Source organism: Oncorhynchus tshawytscha, linkage group LG33 (assembly GCF_018296145.1).
Source record: "Oncorhynchus tshawytscha isolate Ot180627B linkage group LG33, Otsh_v2.0, whole genome shotgun sequence".
Lineage (NCBI taxonomy): Eukaryota > Metazoa > Chordata > Actinopteri > Salmoniformes > Salmonidae > Oncorhynchus > Oncorhynchus tshawytscha.
In genome coordinates this window covers 4,289,249-4,307,742 of record NC_056461.1, presented here as the reverse complement: position 1 = coordinate 4,307,742, position 18,494 = coordinate 4,289,249, and the positions used below count along the sequence as shown (strand labels likewise).

Genomic DNA, 18,494 nt, shown 5'->3' with positions numbered 1-18,494 from the left:
TCAGAAGTGACATTTTTTACTTATAAAACATAATGGAAATATTTCACATTTTTAGAAAAACTGGGGTGCAGTTAATAGGACAATTTAACAGTGTATTAATTGTATTCACTGACATGGGCCTCTTAATCATCATCTAGACAATAAAACATGAACAATTGTTACCTAGCAGATGTGGTGTTGTCTCTGAAATCCCTTGTACAGTCTCGTATAGTAACCAGGGCCTGTATTCACAAAGCATCTCGGAATAGGAGGGCTGATCTAGGACCAAGACCCCCCCCATATAATTGTATTAATTATGGTCTGAAAAGGAAAACTGATCCTAGATCAGGACCTTGAGACATTTTGTGAATGCAGGCCCCCGTAAGTTGACTGACATCATGAATTTGACATATTTCTGAACTCATGACCTCTGCTAGTTTAAACAAATATCAGACAGATGTGCACAGCTTCACCACCTCTGGAATTACTCTAATAACAATATGGTCATGATTATAAAAATTTATATCGTACAGATTTTAAAAAACATTGCACATCCAACTTCTGGTGCCATGAACAGTAAGGCCTATCATACAAACACTTTACAAACCAATGACAACCTCAGAAAGGAGTGGGGACAGGTAGATAAAGACCAAGAGAGAGGAAGCAGAAAGGTCGTTTAAACCGTGGTATTCTTTCAAATGTGTGTTACGGGGCTGGAAACAGATGGGCTGGAGAGGAGGAAGAGAGAGAATACACATTCACTCCCTGACATAAGGGAAACAACTTCTCCCCCTCTCCATCAACGCACAGGACTTTACTGGGGATCCCTTCTTGAAAGTGTATGTGTGTACAATTGTGCATGTTTAAATGTCTCAGCAGTATAGTTGTTATCTTGAAGGAGGGAGAGCAAGAGAGAAGGGAGGATTACCAGAGACAGGGTGTGAATGGAGGTGAGAGTTCCCCATCTGGCTTCGGACTCATCCGACTAACCCTCTTCTCCTCCCACCCCCCTTACCTTCTCTTTGTGCCCTACCCAGTAGAAAAATAACACCTCTCTCTCTGTATCTCTTGCTCTACAAGTCTAGATCAGTGTAAGTAAGTATAGGTACAGTAAGCCGAGTACTGTATGTCCTGCCCAGGTGTGAGGCTGCATATCCTGATTTCAGCATTCATAACTCCCCTTTAGGATGAACACCACCTCTTACTTTCTTTATGACAAGTCATGTCAACAGAGATCCACAATCATAAATACACAATGGAAAGTCAACATTACACTTTCTTTTTCTCATTTCTAAAAATATCCTTTAAAAAGTTAAATCCTTCGGCTTGTGATTTTTTGAGAACATTGAATTACAATTCTAGCGGCTGGCCTGTGCAGGCAGTCCCATGTGTCAGACAGTCATTCTCTTTCTCAGAATTTTTTAAAAACGTACTTGATGGATCCAGAGTGCAATGGGACGCTTTACATTAAGTCTAAAAACACTATAGTCTTGACAGAGTTCCCAGACAGAAACAGTCATGTCTCTCTCACTACCTACACCTTCCTTTGGAAAGCCTGTTGGTCTGGTCCACAGAGACACAAACATGGATCCCTCGGTCTGTACCCGCTCTCTTCTTTTAGCCCCCCTCTCCTCTGCTCTTCCCCCTCTAGAAGGATGAAGCTGTCCCTTAACGAGAAGGGCGTCTTCAGTTGTTCTCGAACAGAGAGAGCAGGTCATCGTTGTTGTTGCTAGGTAGATCTGGAGGACCTAGGTAGGACAACAGCTCATCTGGATTGGTCAGCTCAGGGAGAAGCTGGAAAGGGGAAAGAGAAGAGGGAGAGAAAGTGTTATTGTTGTCATTGTTTGCTTTGACATGTTCCTTCGCTTTTCATGCCAATAAAGCCTCTAGAATTGAAATGAATTAATTTTAGAAAAGCAGAGAGAAAGGGGTAGAGAGGGAGAACAAAGAGAGGAAGGTTTGTTTGTGGCACATGGATGTGGCAAAAAACAAGCTCTTTCCAAGAGTGAAGGTAGCTTCAGATAGCTTCAGTTCCACATGCCCAATATCACTCAATCCACATTATCGCTGAACGAGCAGCTAGCTGGCTCTGTGTGGTTGCCTTACAGTTGTCTAACGGTTGTCTTACGGTTGTCGTAGTAGATTGATCTGTGGAAGTTCCTCCCCTGCACCCGGTTCGCCCCGTCCCCAGTAAAAGAGGGAGGGTGGGGGTTAGTATAAGACCACCCACATGGGCACAGGGCCACAGTCCAATATCCACACTAGTAATATCACTTAGGATGCATGCGCAGCATGCCCAATATAGGACTTCAGTCTAAGTGATATTGCTAGAGTGAATATTGGAACAGAGCCCACGGCTAAAAATCATAATGGCATCGCATGCATCATATGTACACTCTTAACTCACACCTGCATGAATTATCACCACTTCGTCATTGGTGGTGAATCTTCAAACTGGTTGTGTAAATTTGCAAAAAAGTGACTGTTTTCTATCGCGGCTGTTGCCCGAATATCACAAGGGAAAAATGTGGTTGTGCCATATCTGTATTAGCTACCATGGTCAAGAACATATCAATATCGGACCGCATTTCCATATGGGTGTGTCTAGACAGGGCTGAGGTGGTGACTTACATCCAAGGCGTGATCCGCTCCCTCTCCTCCTCCCGCTACCCCCGTTCCTCCTGGACCCCCCTGGCCGAACGAGCCCTCCGCCTGTAGCCGGGCATTCTGGGTATTGGAGTTCCGCTGCTGCATCTGTCCGCCAACGCTGCTTCCGAGACTCTGGTTACCGTGGACACCCTGCTGGTGCTGCTGTTGTTGTTGCTGCAGGGCATTATGGGAAGGGTCCATTCGGCCAGAATGGGACATCTGATGGTGAGAGAAAGAGGCAGAGAGAGACAGGAGAGCGAGCAAGAGAGTGATAGGAAGGGGGAAAATAAAGGGAAGAAAAAGAGACGATATAGAGTTTCACATTGTATGACGTTACATGGAGGTTAAGTTCACCATTGCTGAACAGTTGTGAACGCGTTCAAAATGGTGCAACAAAGTGCAATCCTGTTCGACTCCAGTGTGTGTGTGTGTGTGTGTGTGTGAGAGAGAAGTGAAGAGAGGGAATGGTGGACATTTTGTGTTCCTCTAAAAAGCTTTCTTGTACAACTGAGCGCCTGTGTGTGTGTAAGAAGGTGTGTGGGTATGAGTGTAAATGCTGTCTCCTCCAGGCCCTGTCAAAAGGCTCTTTACTGTGCATACGAGCAAGGGCATGACAGTCACTCTTACATAACTAACATAGATGAATACATCACTTTATATAAAAACAACACAGTAAGTGGCTTCAGGAAAATGAATTTAATAACATGGTCAATCAGCTGATGCTTTTATTCAAAGTCACTTATGGTGAACACAGACACACAATCTTCGCCCTACTCAGAAATCCACCCAACTGGTGTTGCTTTAACCAACTGTGCCACTGGAACCAAAGGAAGACAAAATGTCTCTGACTACTCTGTCCTTGACACAGTAATGGCTGGATCCCAAATGGCACCCTTTTCCCTATATAGTGCACTCCTTTTGACCAGGGCCATAGATCTCTGGTTAAAAGTAGTGTACCTTTGGGAATAGGGTGCCATTTGGGACATAAACAATGTGAGTAATTGGAAGCAGGAGACGGTAATCTGATATGGGACACATTCCTAGCAGTAACTCCCTTACTATACTAGCGTGTTTCTACCCTATGTGAAGTGCCACTTTTACTCTACTGTTAGGCACTTCAAGATGCCCAATATGTTCATATTTTAAAAAGTGTACTATGCAAATATAAAATATAGAGGATTCTTAAACCCTAACAAGTGTGCATCTGATAAGGGAACAATTCAATTTAGGTTTTGGGTTGTGTGCCAGTATCCATGCAAATATATTATTTCATGCATCTGTATAATTATATGCTTCGGTTAAGTGACTGTATCACTAGGGTTTATTATGCACATAATTTAAAATACCAGGTAAAGAATCAAAATAGTACCGTAAAATGAAGCTGAGGTACCCAAAATATTGTGGTTTGGTTCACATTCCCAACACAGGAACAAATGTGTATGTTTTACTTATTTCAGTACAGATAACTTTATTTGCATTTGAAATGTAACTAATTCCATTACCTGGGCAGATCACGATGGGAAATAAATAAAAAGATTTCAAGTGCTTGAGGATGAAAATGTAGCCAATGCTTTCCGAGTACTCCAGAGTCCATTTGCACATGTTGACCATTAAACTTTTATCTTTAATTTTTTTAAGTGACCTACTTGGAGTCTGTGATTTGTCTCTATAAAGAGACCTGAGAAGCCCGATGTAAGAGCATCAGGTGAGTACTTTGGCCCTGTATGTGTGCTCATTCCCTCCCTTTCTCTGACCCTGACTGACTAGAAATGGAATTGACCCCTGAACAGAGTCACTGTATGTGTTTGTGGTGAGCTGATCAACCACATGTGAGCTAAAACTGCAGTGTCTCTAGTCATAAATCAGATCAAGCCCCAACTTTGTAATAGGGAGTTGTATTCTACATAGTTTAGCGCAGAAAGGGTGGTAATTAACTACACTGAACAACAATAATAATGCAACATGTAAAGTCTTGGTTCTGTTTCATGAGCTGCATTTCAAAAGACACCAGAAATGTTCCATAAGTGCGAATTTCTCTAATTCTGTGCACATCCTTGTTAGTGATCATTTCTACTTTGCCAAAATAATCCATCCACCTGACATCCACCAAAATTGCCCTCACTAGAAGCCTGTGTTTCAGACATAATGAAGTGGATGGCTGCAAACTTTCTACTTTTAAAACTCGGACAAAACAGAGATGCTTGTTCTAGGTCCCAAGAAACAAAGAGATCTTCTGTTGAATCTGACAATTAATCTTGATGGTTGTACAGTCGTCTCAAATAAAACTGAAGGACCTCGGCGTTACTCTGGACCCTGATCTCTCTTTTGACGAACATATCAAGACTGTTTCAAAGGCAGCTTTATTCCCATCTACGTAAAATTGCAAAAATCAGAAACTTTCTGTCCAAAAATGATGCAGAAAAATTAATCCATGCTTTTGTTACTTCTAGGTTAGACTACTGCAATACTCTACTTTTTGGCTACCCGGATAAAGCACTAAATAATCTTCAGTTAGTGCCAAATAAAGCTGCTAGAATCCTGACTAGAACCAAAACATTTGATCATATTACTCCAGTGCTCGCCTCCCTACACTGGCTTCCTGTTAAGGCAAGGGCTGATTTCAAGGTTTTATTGATAACCTACAAAGTATTACATGGGCTTGCTCCTACCTTTCTCTCTGATTTGGTCCTGCCGTACATACCTACACCTACACTATGGTCACAAGACGCAGGCCTCCTAATTGTCCCTAGAATTTCTAAGCAAACAGCTGGAGGCAGGGCTTTCTCCTATAGAGCTCCATTTTTATGGAATGGTCTGCCTACCCATGTGAGAGACGTAGACTCGGTCTCAACCTTTAAGTCTTTACTGAAGACTCATCTCTTCAGTGGGTCATCAGTGGGTCATAAGATTGAGTGTAGTCTGACCCAGAAGTGTGAAGGTGAACAGAAAGGCTCTGGAGCAACGAACCGCCCTTGCTGTCTCTGCCTGCCCGGTTCCCCTCTTTCCACTGGGATTCTCTGCCTCTGTCCGGGGGTATCATCGGATGGGGCCACAGTGTCTCCTGACCCCTCCTGTCTCAGCCTCCAGTATTTATGCTGCAGTAGTTTGTGTGTCGGGGGGCTAGGGTCAGTTTGTTATATCTGGAGTACTTCTCCTGTCTTATCCGGTGTCCTGTGTGAATTTAAGTATGCTCTCTCTAATTCTCTCGGAGGACCTGAGCCCTAGGAGCATGCCTCAGGACTACCTGACATGATGACTCCTTGCTGTCCCCATTCCACCTGGCCATGCTGCTGCTCCAGTTTCAACTATTGTGCCTTCTTGCCCTTTGTGCTGATGTCTGTGCCCAGTAAAGTTTGTACCCTGTTTTGTGCTGCTACCATGTTGTTGCTACCATGCTGTGTTGTCATGTTTGCTGCCATGCTATGTTGTTGTCTTAGGTCTCTCTTTATGTAGCATTGTCTCTTGTCGTGATGTGTGTTTTGTCGTATTTTTTTTATTTAATACATTTATATTTTAAATCCCAGCCCCCATCCCCGCAGGAGGCCTTTTGCATTTTGGTAGGCCGTCATTGTAAATAAGAATTTGTTCTTAACTAACTTAGCTAGTTAAATAAAAAGTTAAATAACAAAATACACAGGTGCACCTTGTGCTGGGGACAGTAAAAGGCCACTAAAATATTATGCTTTGTCACAACACAATGCCACAGATGTCTCAAGTTAAGGGAGTGCTCAAATTGGCAAGGTCCACCAGAGTTTCTCATTTCTCTACCATAAGCAACATCATTTCAGAGAATTTGACAGTACGTCCAACCGGACTCACTACCTCAGACCACGTGTCACCACGCTAGGCCAGGACCTCCACATCCAGCTTTTTCATCTGCAGGATCGTCTGAGACCAGCCACTGGGAAAGCTGATGAAACTGTGGGTTTGCACAACCGAAGAATCTCTGCACCATCTGTCAGAAACCATCTCAGGGAAGCTCATCTGCATGCTCTTAATCCTCACCAGTGTCTTGACCTGCAGTTCAGCGTCATAACTGACTTCAGTGGGCAAATACTCACCATTGATGGCCACTGGCACGCTAGAGAAGTGTGCTCATGGATGAATTCGGGTTTCAACGTTGTGAACAGAGTGCCCCATGGTGCGGTGGGGTTATGGTATGGGCAGGCATAAGCTACGGACAACAAACACAATTGCATTTAATCAATAGCAATTTGAATGCCGAAAGATACCGTGACGAGATCCTGAGGACCAATGTAGTGCCATTCATCCACCGCCATCACCTCATGTTTCAGCATGGTAATGCATAGGCCCATGTCGCAAGGATCTGTACACAATTCCTGAAGCTGAAAATGTCCCAGTTCTTCCATGGCCTGCAGTCATCCATTGAGCATGTTTAGGATGCTCTGGATAAATGTGTACGACAACGTGTTCCAGTTCCCGCCAATATCCAGCAACTTTGCACAGCCATTGAAGACGAGTGGGCAACATTCCACAGGCAACAATCAAAAGCCTGATCAATTCTATGCGAAGGAGATGTCATGCTGCATTAGGCAAATGGTGGTCACACCAGATACTGACTGGTTCTCTTATCCACACCCCTACTTAAAAAAGAAAAAAAAGAAGTCAATTAGGGCCTAATGCATTTATTTAAATTGACTGATTTATTGTCCCCAGCACAAGGTGCACGTGTGTAATTTATTTTATGTAACTAGGCACGTCAGTTAAGAACAAATTCTTATTTATAGTAAAATCTTTGAAATTGTTGCATGTTGCGTTTATATTTTTGTTCCGTGTATAATGACCATAATCCATTGCCCGCCTACTTGTCCCGTCTGTTTCTTTTACGCCTGCTACCTAAAAGAGAGAAAATTACTGGATATAAAGCAGATAGAGATCAGTTGATTCGGGATGCATCTCTACCTGAAAATACACGATCTAAGTGATTGATAGTTGGTATTCAGCAGTCATAAACGAAGGCCGAAGTGATTGTCAGGCTCAAATGTAACTGAAATATTAAAGTAATGTGAATATATTATGGTTAATAAGCAGTAATGGGCAGTCTCTACCATCATGGGACTTGTATTAATTGTTTTATTCTGTGTTGTAACAGCATTCAATCCACATAAAACATTTTTAAAAAGTGCACATTTTTTAAATAATCGAACCGACCTCAAAAAGCACTAAATCGCTCAGCTCAGCACTACTGCCTGTTTATTGCTGTGAGTGTTTTCCTGTGCATTAGTGTGTGCCTATCTGTGGGTGTGTTACCTGGTCCTGTTGGTAGATGTTAGGGGGCCCGGGGGAGGTGAAGTCTCTCAGGGTGGGAGTTCCAGGGGTGTTGGGGAAGTCAGAGAAGCCTGACTGGCTGGAGTATCCTGTGCCTGCTGGATGAACAACACAAATATAAAGGACACTTTTGTGTGCGTGTGTGCGCACGTGCATCTGTCTGTCTCCTCCCTACCTTGGCTGCTGTAGTCAGGTGTGTTCCTGCCCCCTGGTGGTTGACCCTGGTAGGGTGAGGCTGGTCCCAGGGAAGCGATCATCTCCATGACGCTGGGCATCATCATGTGACTGGGGCTGACCGTCCGGCAGCGCTTCAACACCGGTCCGTCTGCTTCCTCCTTTATGTGGATATCTGGTTTGACGGGCACCGGCCTCCAGCCACACACTGGGTCAATGGTGATCTCCTCATAGTCCGAACTGAGGGAAGAGGTTAGACAAGGAAGAGCAAGATAAGGCAAACTGTAGACCTAATTATGGTTAAGCTAAAGAAAAACTAAATATGAACATAGTAGGGCAGGCAAAATCAGTTGATTTTCATTCTTCCCCTCGACATCAGATGGGTTCCATTAATCATCAGGTAGAACAGAAAACCAGCGAGCAGTACTCCGGACCTCCAGGCTCAGATTTAAATACCCATGTAGTAGCGGATTTGCAGACAGACACTTACTTCTGTATGTATATTAGAATGCCCAGCATGTACTGGTCCACTTCTAGGCCCTCCAGTAGCGCCGTCTTACTGTGGTGGAGAGACACACATGGTCCGGATGACTAAAAAAACAACAGGTCTTTGTCTACGGCAAAGGCTAAAAGATGTGTAAATTGTTGCGTTAACATACTTGCACACAGGGCATCTCCAGGTCCCTCTCTCACAGTTCAACTGCAGGTACGACTCCAGGTCAAAACACTGCCGAAAGAGAAAGAGACAGAAAGAGGTTTAGTGTGTGTGTGCGCACGTTTGTCTCTCACAATATGTTAAGAGTGATGATATGCACGTGTGTATGCGAGTACGTGTGCCTAGTCTCTCACCTGTATGTGTCTACAGTCGTGTCCGCGTGCAGGCAGCTGGATGCGCCTGAAGGTGATCGGACATTTCAGGGAGACTTTGATTGCCGTCTGTTCCACACCGTCCTCTCCGTTCAGCCCTGGGGTCCCGGGGATGGTCCCACTACTGAAGTTCCTCTTAACTGAGGAGAGAAAGAGAGGGAGAGGAATAGACAAGAGAGCAGGGAAGAGAACAGGTGAGAATTGCAGTAAGAAGAAGTCTATATTTTTCTGAGAACCAACCAGCCAGTCAGACGTGTGTGTGTTCTGTTCCACTCACTCTTAGTGACACAGTGCTCTGCAGGCAGTAGTCTCTTCTTCATTAATCCCTGAAGAACCGAGCGTACTGATGGCCTGTGGACCAGCTGCAACACAAACAGGTGGGACTAGATAGGGTGAGAGAGAGAGAAATTGGATTACAAACTAGTAAATATGTCCTTTTCATGACAAGATAAAGATATGGGAAAGAGGTCATATTTTGGTTGCTATCAAAAACCAGAACCAGATGAAGACTTAACAAAACATTATTATACAACCAGCACGCAACCAGACTAGGACTTCATAAAGCATTTTTGCCTGTATGGTTCTACTTACGCAGCAGCAGGCGGTGACAGTGATTTGGATGGTGTTGCGTCCCGGCTGACACACCTGCTTGAGGTAGAGGGGCTTGTGGGACGTCTTGTTGTCGCCCCTCTCGATGGTGAGCGGTGTGGCGTTCACACTCACCTGTAAGCAAGGACCAGACACCTACATGACAGACAGGTGAATGGAGGATCGGCTAACACGATAGTCACAGTCGTCACACTGGGCTCAGAGTAGGAGTTCTGACCTAGGATCAGACCCCCAAGTCCATATAAATCTTATTTGACACAGTCGTCACACAGGGCTCAGAGTAGGAGTTCTGACCTAGGATCAGCCCCCCCCGTCCATATAAATCTTATTTGTTATGATTCAAAAGGCACAATTAATCCTAGATCAGCACTTCTACTCGAGACGCTTTGTGAATACATGCCCTGGGCCACCTTTCACATAGGGTGCAATATTGTGGAATGTTCAGATAGAAATACGTTGTGTAGAAAAGACATGCAGAATGGATATTATTTTATTTTACCTTTATTTAACTAGGCAAGACAGTTAAGAACAAATCCTTATTTTCAATGACGGCCTAGTTCAGGTGCAGAACGACAGATTTTTACCTTGTCAGCTCGGGGATTTGAACTTGCAACCTTCCGGTTGCTCTAACCACTAGGTTACCCTGCCGCCCTCAGTTCTATTGATGGGATTGATCCTCTGTACAGCACTTTGATATATCAGCTGATGTAAGGGCTATATAAATACATTTGTTTTCTACCTAAATCGTTCAGTATGTTGCACCCTCCTGAACACAACCCTGGCTAGCCAATCAAGTTCATAGTCATCACCTTACTAACCCAGATATAAGGCTGGATCTCCACTAGTTTTAAAGGCTTCATGACTTCACCACCTGTATGGAGGGCTCCACACAGAGATGTCAGTGCATGGTAGAATTTGTGACTTTACGCAAAAGAGCAGTGAGAGCACTTGGGGGAGTGTAAACCCAGCCTAACCCATTGTGATAGGGGTGTGTGTAAATGCACAAAGATCAGGTTGTATGTCCCCCCAAAAAATACATCTAAACCCACATCTTGGCAAAGTTCTGTAATATTGTGTTTGATGTTGCATTTACTTCTGTGTGTGTGTGTGTGTGTGTGTGAGTGGGTACCTGTAAGTGTGATTGTACCTGTACGGAGGCGGGCCAGTTAGTGTTCATCTGTCTGTCCTCATGGTGATAACACTTAAACTGCAGCTCCAGGTCAGGCCTAGAGGGCACACATGCAGTCAACAGATCCACACAGGCAGACACATGAAAACACACAAACAGACAGACACACCAGAATCGTTGATTAATAAATATGGAAAATATCCAAACTATGGTATTAAAACACTGGATCACGTCACAGTAACTGCTGCTTTGATTGGCTGAGTCGGTGGGCTCGGACCTCATCATGAGGGTCTTGTAGACAGAGTCTCGCAGCTGGAAGGCATGGTTGCTGACCGCCAGGTTATGCTCCAATCGGAACGGCTCAAGCACCACGCCGTCACGCACCGGGAAGGTCAGCCGCAGGTCATCGCTAGGGTTACCTGGAGGGGAGGGTATTTAAAGTACGCATTAGGCCCAGGGTCCTCTACATCAGGGAATGCAACAACAATAAAACGTTCTCTTATTGGACAAGTCCCGTTTCAGTCCTTTTTTCTTCCATTTGCTGTCTAATGAACACGACTCAGGTCTGATGACTCAGGTCTGATCCCTATATACATTTCCATCAATCCAATGAGTTAGGGCTCTATTCAATCCGTATCGCGGAACTTCAGCGTTACAGCGCCATTGAAATGCAATGTTCCCGTGTTAGTGGATACTGCATTCACGGTAAACGCTGCATATGTCATCTCAAGCGGGGGGAATGACCTTTACATTTCTCCAGCGCAACCTGTAACACTTCAGCGATACAGATTGAATAGAGCCTTTCATAAAGGGGTGTTGAAGTAAGTGGGTCTCACCAGTGGGGGCTGAAGGGAGTTGATGTTGGGCTTGACGTCAGGGCCTTGGGGGAGGTAGGGGGCTTGGTGTCTGGTCCTGGCCCACCGGGGAGAGGTAGGGGGGCATGCTGCCCGGAGTCATGGGAGGGGTGGGGTTACCACCCAGAGGAGAACTGGGGTACCCCGGCATCACCCGGCTACCCTGCTGAAAGAGGGAGGGAGGGAGAATTTGAAACATAGAAAAACATCATCCTATATAAAGGCCACAAAGACGTACGGACACATGAAATTCTACATTAATTAATCAATTGTCGGTTTTTGTCCGTCAAAAGTTCTCCAGTTAACCATTTTCGGACATGTTACATTGGGCATGAGGGCAGACATAGTTTGACGGACAATCATCTCCGTCCATTATATGTCAACGGATGTCAACATTTGTGTCAATCCGTAATTTGTGGACACAAAAACCCTGTGTGGCCATAGCTTAATTAATAAATGTACTTAATTTGGGTCCACAAATTACAATACATTTGCAAAGGACCCCAAAATTACAAAGGTCATACAGAAGCCTGGACAATGTCATGGAAACAAAAAGCACCATCTCCTCCACACTGCCAAGGCACACACCAGGTTGGCTTACCGCATTGACAGCAGCCTGTGTGAAGGCATTGTAGCTTCCTGATGCTCCTGCTGGCATGTTACCCTGCTGCCCGTTATACTGCTGCTCCTGCTGAAAACACACACACACACATTAACAGGCAAAACTGATCCTAGATCAGCACTCCTATTCTGAGATGCTTTGTGAATACAGGCCCTGGTCAGATTTGATGCTAGATCCTGTCTCTACACTACAAACATGTCAGGGAGAAGTCTCTTTGGAGCCGGGTTCATACTGGCAGTGTGTTAAAAAGGCTATAATCCTTTGAAATACACATTCATAGCTTAACGCTGCAATCAGCAGTAGGAACAATAACAAAGCATTTATCCTTGCCCATTTTGTTAAAAGCTGAAGGCTGGAGAAATGTTACCACTCAAATTCACAGACAGCGCTATAGATGCAAGGACTGACCATCCATGACATCAAATTATAGTTTTAACCAAGTTTTGAGGATATATAGTGTTTGTTTACATTTACTTTGTTTATAGACATTGGAGTAAATCAAGTTTATATTTTGATGGGGTACAACAGTTGAACTAAGACCGTGGGGCATTTAGAAGTCATGTTCTTCAAGAAACAAATGGGTACCGGTACATAGCATTTCAAAAAAACATATATTTTTTTAAAAGTATGTAGCAACTGCTGATTGCTCCTTTAACTAGTGTTTGTGTGTGTGGTCTCCCTGGTTACCTTGTAGTACTGTGCAGGATTGGGTGGACCTTGCTGGTACTGCCCCATTGGGGGCATACGCTGGCTGGGGTGGTAGGAGGGGGACTGGGGCTGGTGCTGCTGGGGGCCAGGGGGATACTGGAGGGGCTGGCCACTGTGGTACGGAGACATCCCCCCTGAACCATACTGCTGCTGCCCTGGGAAACCCTGGGGGAGTGACAGAGGAGAGATGGAAGGGATGAGTGTGTGGCAACTAGTAAACAATTTATGTGAAGTGTGTTAGTGTGTTTGCAAGCACCCATGTGTTTTCCAGCTTTGTACCTCTGATTGGTAGGGGCGTTTGAGCCCTTGTTGTTGGCCTCCTGGGTAGCCTGGGTGTTGCTGGGGCATCCTCTGGCCCTGACCCTGGGAGGGGTGTGAAGGGTATACCATGCCCCCCATGGAGGGGTGCTGCCCGGGCCGAGATTGGACCATCCCACTGGGGCTCATGCCCGGGGGGCCGCGGGGGCCACCCTGCTGGGGGCCCTGGTGGGACAGGAACTGGGTACTGTAGGAGGGGCCTCCACCCATCTAAAGAGAGAGAAGAGGAGGAGAAAGAGAGGAGAGAGAGGCTAGATGCTATAAAAATGCAGAGCACACACACCCAGTAGCAGAATTGGTGTTCGAATTGAAGTCAGTTAATTCAGGAAGTAAACAGAAATTCCAATTCAAATATAGACAAAAAGCGCATATATTTTCAATTAATTCTCAAACTGAAAAGGAGAAGCTATTTATTTGAAATGTGTAAGCATTTTTACATGAAAATCATGTGTGACTTCAATTAGAACTGACACCAACCCTGATACACAAAACTGTGGCAGGGAGAGGGAAAGATGGAAGACTCCTTGTAGGATTTACAGTGTGGTTTCTTCCTAGAGACCGAGTGTAGATGTGTAAACAGTCTGCTAGAAAAGACTTATGTTCTCTCTCTAATCAAAGCCATGTCTCTGGAGTCTGAAGTGTGTGTGTGTGTGTGTGTGTGTGTGTGTGTGTGTGTGTGTGTGTGTGTGTGTGTGTGGCAGAGCTAGTGAATGATATCAGCAAAATGTTGTGGTCGTGTCGATAATTTGGGGTTTATCGTCCCAACTATAACACGCATGCGCACACACAAGGCGGCTTAGCCGCATACCTGGCCATAGTTCAGTTCCTGGTTCTGCTTCTCCTGGATGGCAGCAACGGTAGCCGTAGCAGTGGCGGTCGCCGTGGCTGCGGCAGCGGCAACCGCGGCGGCAGCAGCCTGGGTGAAGTCAGAGGGAGGCCGTTGGCCCATACCTCCTCCGCCACCACCATTATTAGAGTAACTAAGATACACAGACAGAGAGATAGAATTATTTGGAACTCACTCCCATTTCCTTGATTCCTTGATTCCTTGAGTCCTCTCTCGTCACCTCCTTTTCCAAACCCATTGGATGAGAGGGTCAGAAGGGACCTCAGCTTCTCAACGAATGGTTTTGGGAAAGGATGCAAATTGAGAGAACGTAAGGAATTAATTAAATGCAATTGACATTATCCCCATGTGCATGACTGACTGAATGGAGCCCTGGGTTGTTTTCATTCAGCCAATGAAAATGAACAACTTTAGCAAAAATGTTTGCAAACAAAAATTTGAGTTTCTTATATACAGTTGAAGTCGGAAGTTTACATACACTTAGGTTGGAGTCATTAAAACTAGTTTTTCAACCACTCCACAAATTTCTTGTTAACAAACTATAGTTTCGGCAAGTTGGTTAGGACATCTACTATGTGCATGACACAAGTAATTTTTCCAACAATTGTTTACACAGATTATTTCACTTATAATTCACTGTATCACAATTCCAGTGGGTCAGAAGTTTACATACACTACGTTGACTGTGCCTTTAAACAGCTTGGAAAATTCCAGAAAATGATGTAATTGCTTTAGAAGCTTCCGATAGGCTAATTGACATCATTTGAGTCAATCGGAGGTGTACCTGTGGATGTATTTCAAGGCCAATCTCTTTGCTTGACATCATGGGAAAATCAAAAGAAATCAGCCAAGACCTCAGAAAAATATTGTAGACCTCCACAAGTCTGGTTCATCCTTGGGAGCAATCAACAAATGCCTGAAGGTACCATGTTCATCTGTACAAACAATAGTACGCAAGTATAAACACCATGGGACCATGCAGATGTCATACCGCTCAGGAAGGAGACGCATTCTGTCACCTAGAGATGAACACACTTTGGTGTGAAAAGTGCAAATCAATCCCAGAACAACAGCAAAGGACCTTGTGAAGATGCTGGAGGAAACGGGTACAAAAGTATCTATATCCACAGGAAAACGAGTCCTAGATCGACATAACCTGAAAGGCCGCTCAGCAAGGAATAAGCCACTGCTCCAAAACCGCCAAAAGGGGGAGGCTTGCAAGCCGAAGAACACCAGCCCAACCGTGAAGCACGTGGGTGGCAGCATCATGTTGTGGGGGTGCTTTGCTGCAGGAGGGACTGGTGCACTTCACAAAATAAATGGCATCATGAGGTAGGAAAATGATGTGGATATATTGAAGCAACATCTCAAGACATCAGTGACAGTTATGGCTTGCTTGCAAATGGGTCTTCCAAATGGACAATGACCCAAGCCTACTTCCAAAGTTGTGGCTTAAGGACAACAAAGTCAAGGTAATGGAGTGGTCATCACAAAGCTCTGACCTCAATCCTATAGAATTTTTTTTGGCAGAACTGAAATAGCGTGTGTGAACAAGGAGGCCTACAAATCTGACTCAGTTACACCAGCTCTGTCAGGAGGAATGGGTCAAAATTCACCCAACTTATTGTGGGAAGCTTGTGGAAGGCTACCCGTAACGTTTGACCCAAGTTAAACTATTTAATGGCAATGCTACCAAACACTAATTGAGTGTATGTAAACTTCTGACCCACTTGGAATGTGATGAAAGAAATAAAAGCTGAAATAAATCACTCTACTATTATTCTGACATTTCACATTCTTAAAATAAAGTGGTGATCCTAACTGACCTAAGACAGGGAATTTTTACTCTGATTAAATGTCAGGAAATGTGAAAAACCGAGTTGAAATGTATTTGGCTAAGGTGTATGTAAACTTCTTACTTCAACTGTATGTTCAAGTAGTCTGACCCTCTTTCAGTCCATTTTCTACCATTTCGTGCCTAGTGAACATTTCCCAGGTAGTACGTCTACATTTCACTCTGTTTGGTGCCCAATAAACAAGACCCTGGTGAACATATACCACAAAAACAAGTCAAAAGATGTTTACCTCTGTCCATATGGCGGTGCTTGGTTATAGGCGGTGTTGGGGCGGCCGTAAAGGCCTGGTTGTCCGTAGCCCTTATCACCGTAGCTCTGGTACTGGTGGCTCATACCGGGACTCATCCCCCCACCTCCACTGCTGCTCTGCATCATGTGACCTCCAGAGTTCCCGCCCGGACCCATGGGCGCTCCAAACACCTAGACGGGGAAACACAGAAAGTGAGGTAGTGGAAACAGTAAAGTGTTAGAGAAGAAGAAAAAGGCCATGTGACATCCCAGACTGTGTGCTTTACATATTAAACAATTAATGAATGTCATGTCATATATTGCAATAACCATTGATGCGGATTCTGATAGTTATACACTTCATTCAGGCCTTGTGAGTTTTGGTGCACAGCTGCTATGTAGGCAACCTACACGTGGCAAAAGAGATTTGCTCTCCTTGATAAATTAAGGTTAAATAAATAAATAGATGGACTGGTTGAAAGGAGGGGATGATAGAATGATGGATTAGAGACAGTTATGAAGGATGGGTGAGAGAAAGGAAGGATGAGAGCCATGATTGACTGGTTGTTACCTGGCTGTGCGAGGGATTGGTCACGCCCCAGACAGTAGTTACCACGGAGAGTGCTCCTGGCTGTTGATTGGTGCCTTGTTGCCAGGAGGCAGAGTCATACAGGAAGTTACCGTCACTAAGGAAGATAGAGCCAAGAAGCAAAGGCATTATGGGATGGATTCATGTACAGCAGTAATGTGCATTGCAATAGTGAATCTGGCTTCCTCTCCATCTGCACTGATCATGAAAGACCCGGGCCTTGTGCTTCAAGCATGTCAGAATCCAGGTGCTGATTTAGGATCAGCTTTGCATTTCATTATTAAATCAAAATGAATAACATGGGGGGGGGGGGCTGATCCTAGATCAGCACTCAATACTCTGAGACGCTTGATACATACAGACACTGGACAGGGGAAGCAAATACCTGGTAGGTGGAAGTATACATACCATAGTACTCACACCTATACAGTTATTTTCAGATTAGTGCAGATAGCACAAACTTAGTCCAGATTTCAACTTTCTCTTGAAAGTGGTTTTATTAGAAAACACTAGTATAATCCTCATCGTGTTAGTCATAGCAGACCTTAGAGTTATTTATAACTTGTCAGAAAATGTCCAAATCAACTAGCCCATGTCAGTTAACGTTTTTTTAGCCCATATATTTTGCTGTAATGTTAGTCACTCAACACATGAATACACATTAGACCATGCAAAATATATAGAATTGCAAGAAAATTTGCTTTAAATCTACAACATTTTATCTGCACCTCCTGACAAAATGTGTGTTGCAGGAAGTAAGCTTAAACACACGCAGAAAGTTCTCTCCAGCAACAAGATGGGTGTGAACAGTTTGTGTCATGAACAGTGCTGGAAGGGAGGCCTGAGTGAAAAACTTTAGGAACCCCTGCATTAGACTATTTGTTTGTTGAAGAGGAAAACTAGTGGGAGTCTTTGTACGTGTTGAATGACTTGTGCCACAGCACATCCTCAAGAGGCACAGCATGTCCATAACAACAAAGCAGCCACGTAGAAACTGGTAAGGGTAGCCCTGCTAACAAGAGGAGGCCCCTGAGTGTGTACGTGTGTGTGTGGGGGGGGGGCTGAGGTTACCCTCCACTCCCTCAACTGAAATCACAGGACGTAATCTCGCTCCACCACCAGCAGCAGCCATTGAGTCCCAGAGCCCAGCTAATAGCGGGAGAGGTGAAAGCCAACCAGAAGACAACTAACGATTTGTCTGAGGACAATGCACTCAGCACTTCCTCTCGGAGTCATTCAGAGTGTGTGTGTGTACCTGTGCGGAGTGGGAGGCAGACCGGGTTTCATGGAGTTGAGGGGGTTCATCTGAGGAACGGAGGGGGATCAACGAGACCCTGACAGGCAGCCTGAGAGAGAGAGAGAAGTATTGAAACGGTATGTTGTGTTCTTATTATTTTAATCGTGCAATCATTCATTACACCATGTATTATCGTGTTCTTGTTATCATGTAAATAAAGCTGATCGACTCATTGAACTGAAGCAGTGACTTCACCACCATCATAGCCACACACACGCTTACCTTCCTCTCCCCTTTAGCTTCTGCTCTGTGTGTATCTCGGTCTGTCTGTTGGTCTGTGTGTGAGAGAGCGAAAGAGTTAGCCTATTACTGCCTGGCATAATGGTTCTCATAGAAGGGAGGGGCAGGCAGCAGGGTCTAAATTTAGCTCTTTGATTTCTACAGGAATTCAAGAGAACAGCAAATGAAGCGGCTGCCTACACACCGTAATAGCCTGCTTTTGGGTCAAAAAATATATTAAGAGCTGATAAATAAAATTG

General features: G+C 44.6%; 1 protein-coding gene across 1 annotated transcript in view; it reads right to left on the bottom strand.

Annotated features, from left to right (window-relative positions):
* LOC112230777 (zinc finger MIZ domain-containing protein 2-like) overlaps positions 1 to 18,494 on the bottom strand; it is a 35,383-nt gene continuing 16,889 nt past the window's right edge. Inside the window, 22 exon segments of the mRNA XM_042310986.1 lie at positions 1 to 1,773; positions 2,611 to 2,847; positions 7,900 to 8,015; positions 8,093 to 8,331; positions 8,582 to 8,650; positions 8,751 to 8,818; positions 8,941 to 9,098; positions 9,236 to 9,341; positions 9,550 to 9,702; positions 10,715 to 10,793; positions 10,974 to 11,124; positions 11,541 to 11,594; positions 11,597 to 11,623; positions 11,626 to 11,716; positions 12,152 to 12,238; positions 12,860 to 13,045; positions 13,160 to 13,408; positions 14,007 to 14,178; positions 16,131 to 16,321; positions 16,701 to 16,815; positions 17,974 to 18,064; positions 18,238 to 18,290. Coding sequence (XP_042166920.1) covers positions 1,666 to 1,773; positions 2,611 to 2,847; positions 7,900 to 8,015; positions 8,093 to 8,331; positions 8,582 to 8,650; positions 8,751 to 8,818; positions 8,941 to 9,098; positions 9,236 to 9,341; positions 9,550 to 9,702; positions 10,715 to 10,793; positions 10,974 to 11,124; positions 11,541 to 11,594; positions 11,597 to 11,623; positions 11,626 to 11,716; positions 12,152 to 12,238; positions 12,860 to 13,045; positions 13,160 to 13,408; positions 14,007 to 14,178; positions 16,131 to 16,321; positions 16,701 to 16,815; positions 17,974 to 18,023 — 2,706 coding nt within the window. The 5' untranslated portion in view covers positions 18,024 to 18,064; positions 18,238 to 18,290 and the 3' untranslated portion in view covers positions 1 to 1,665.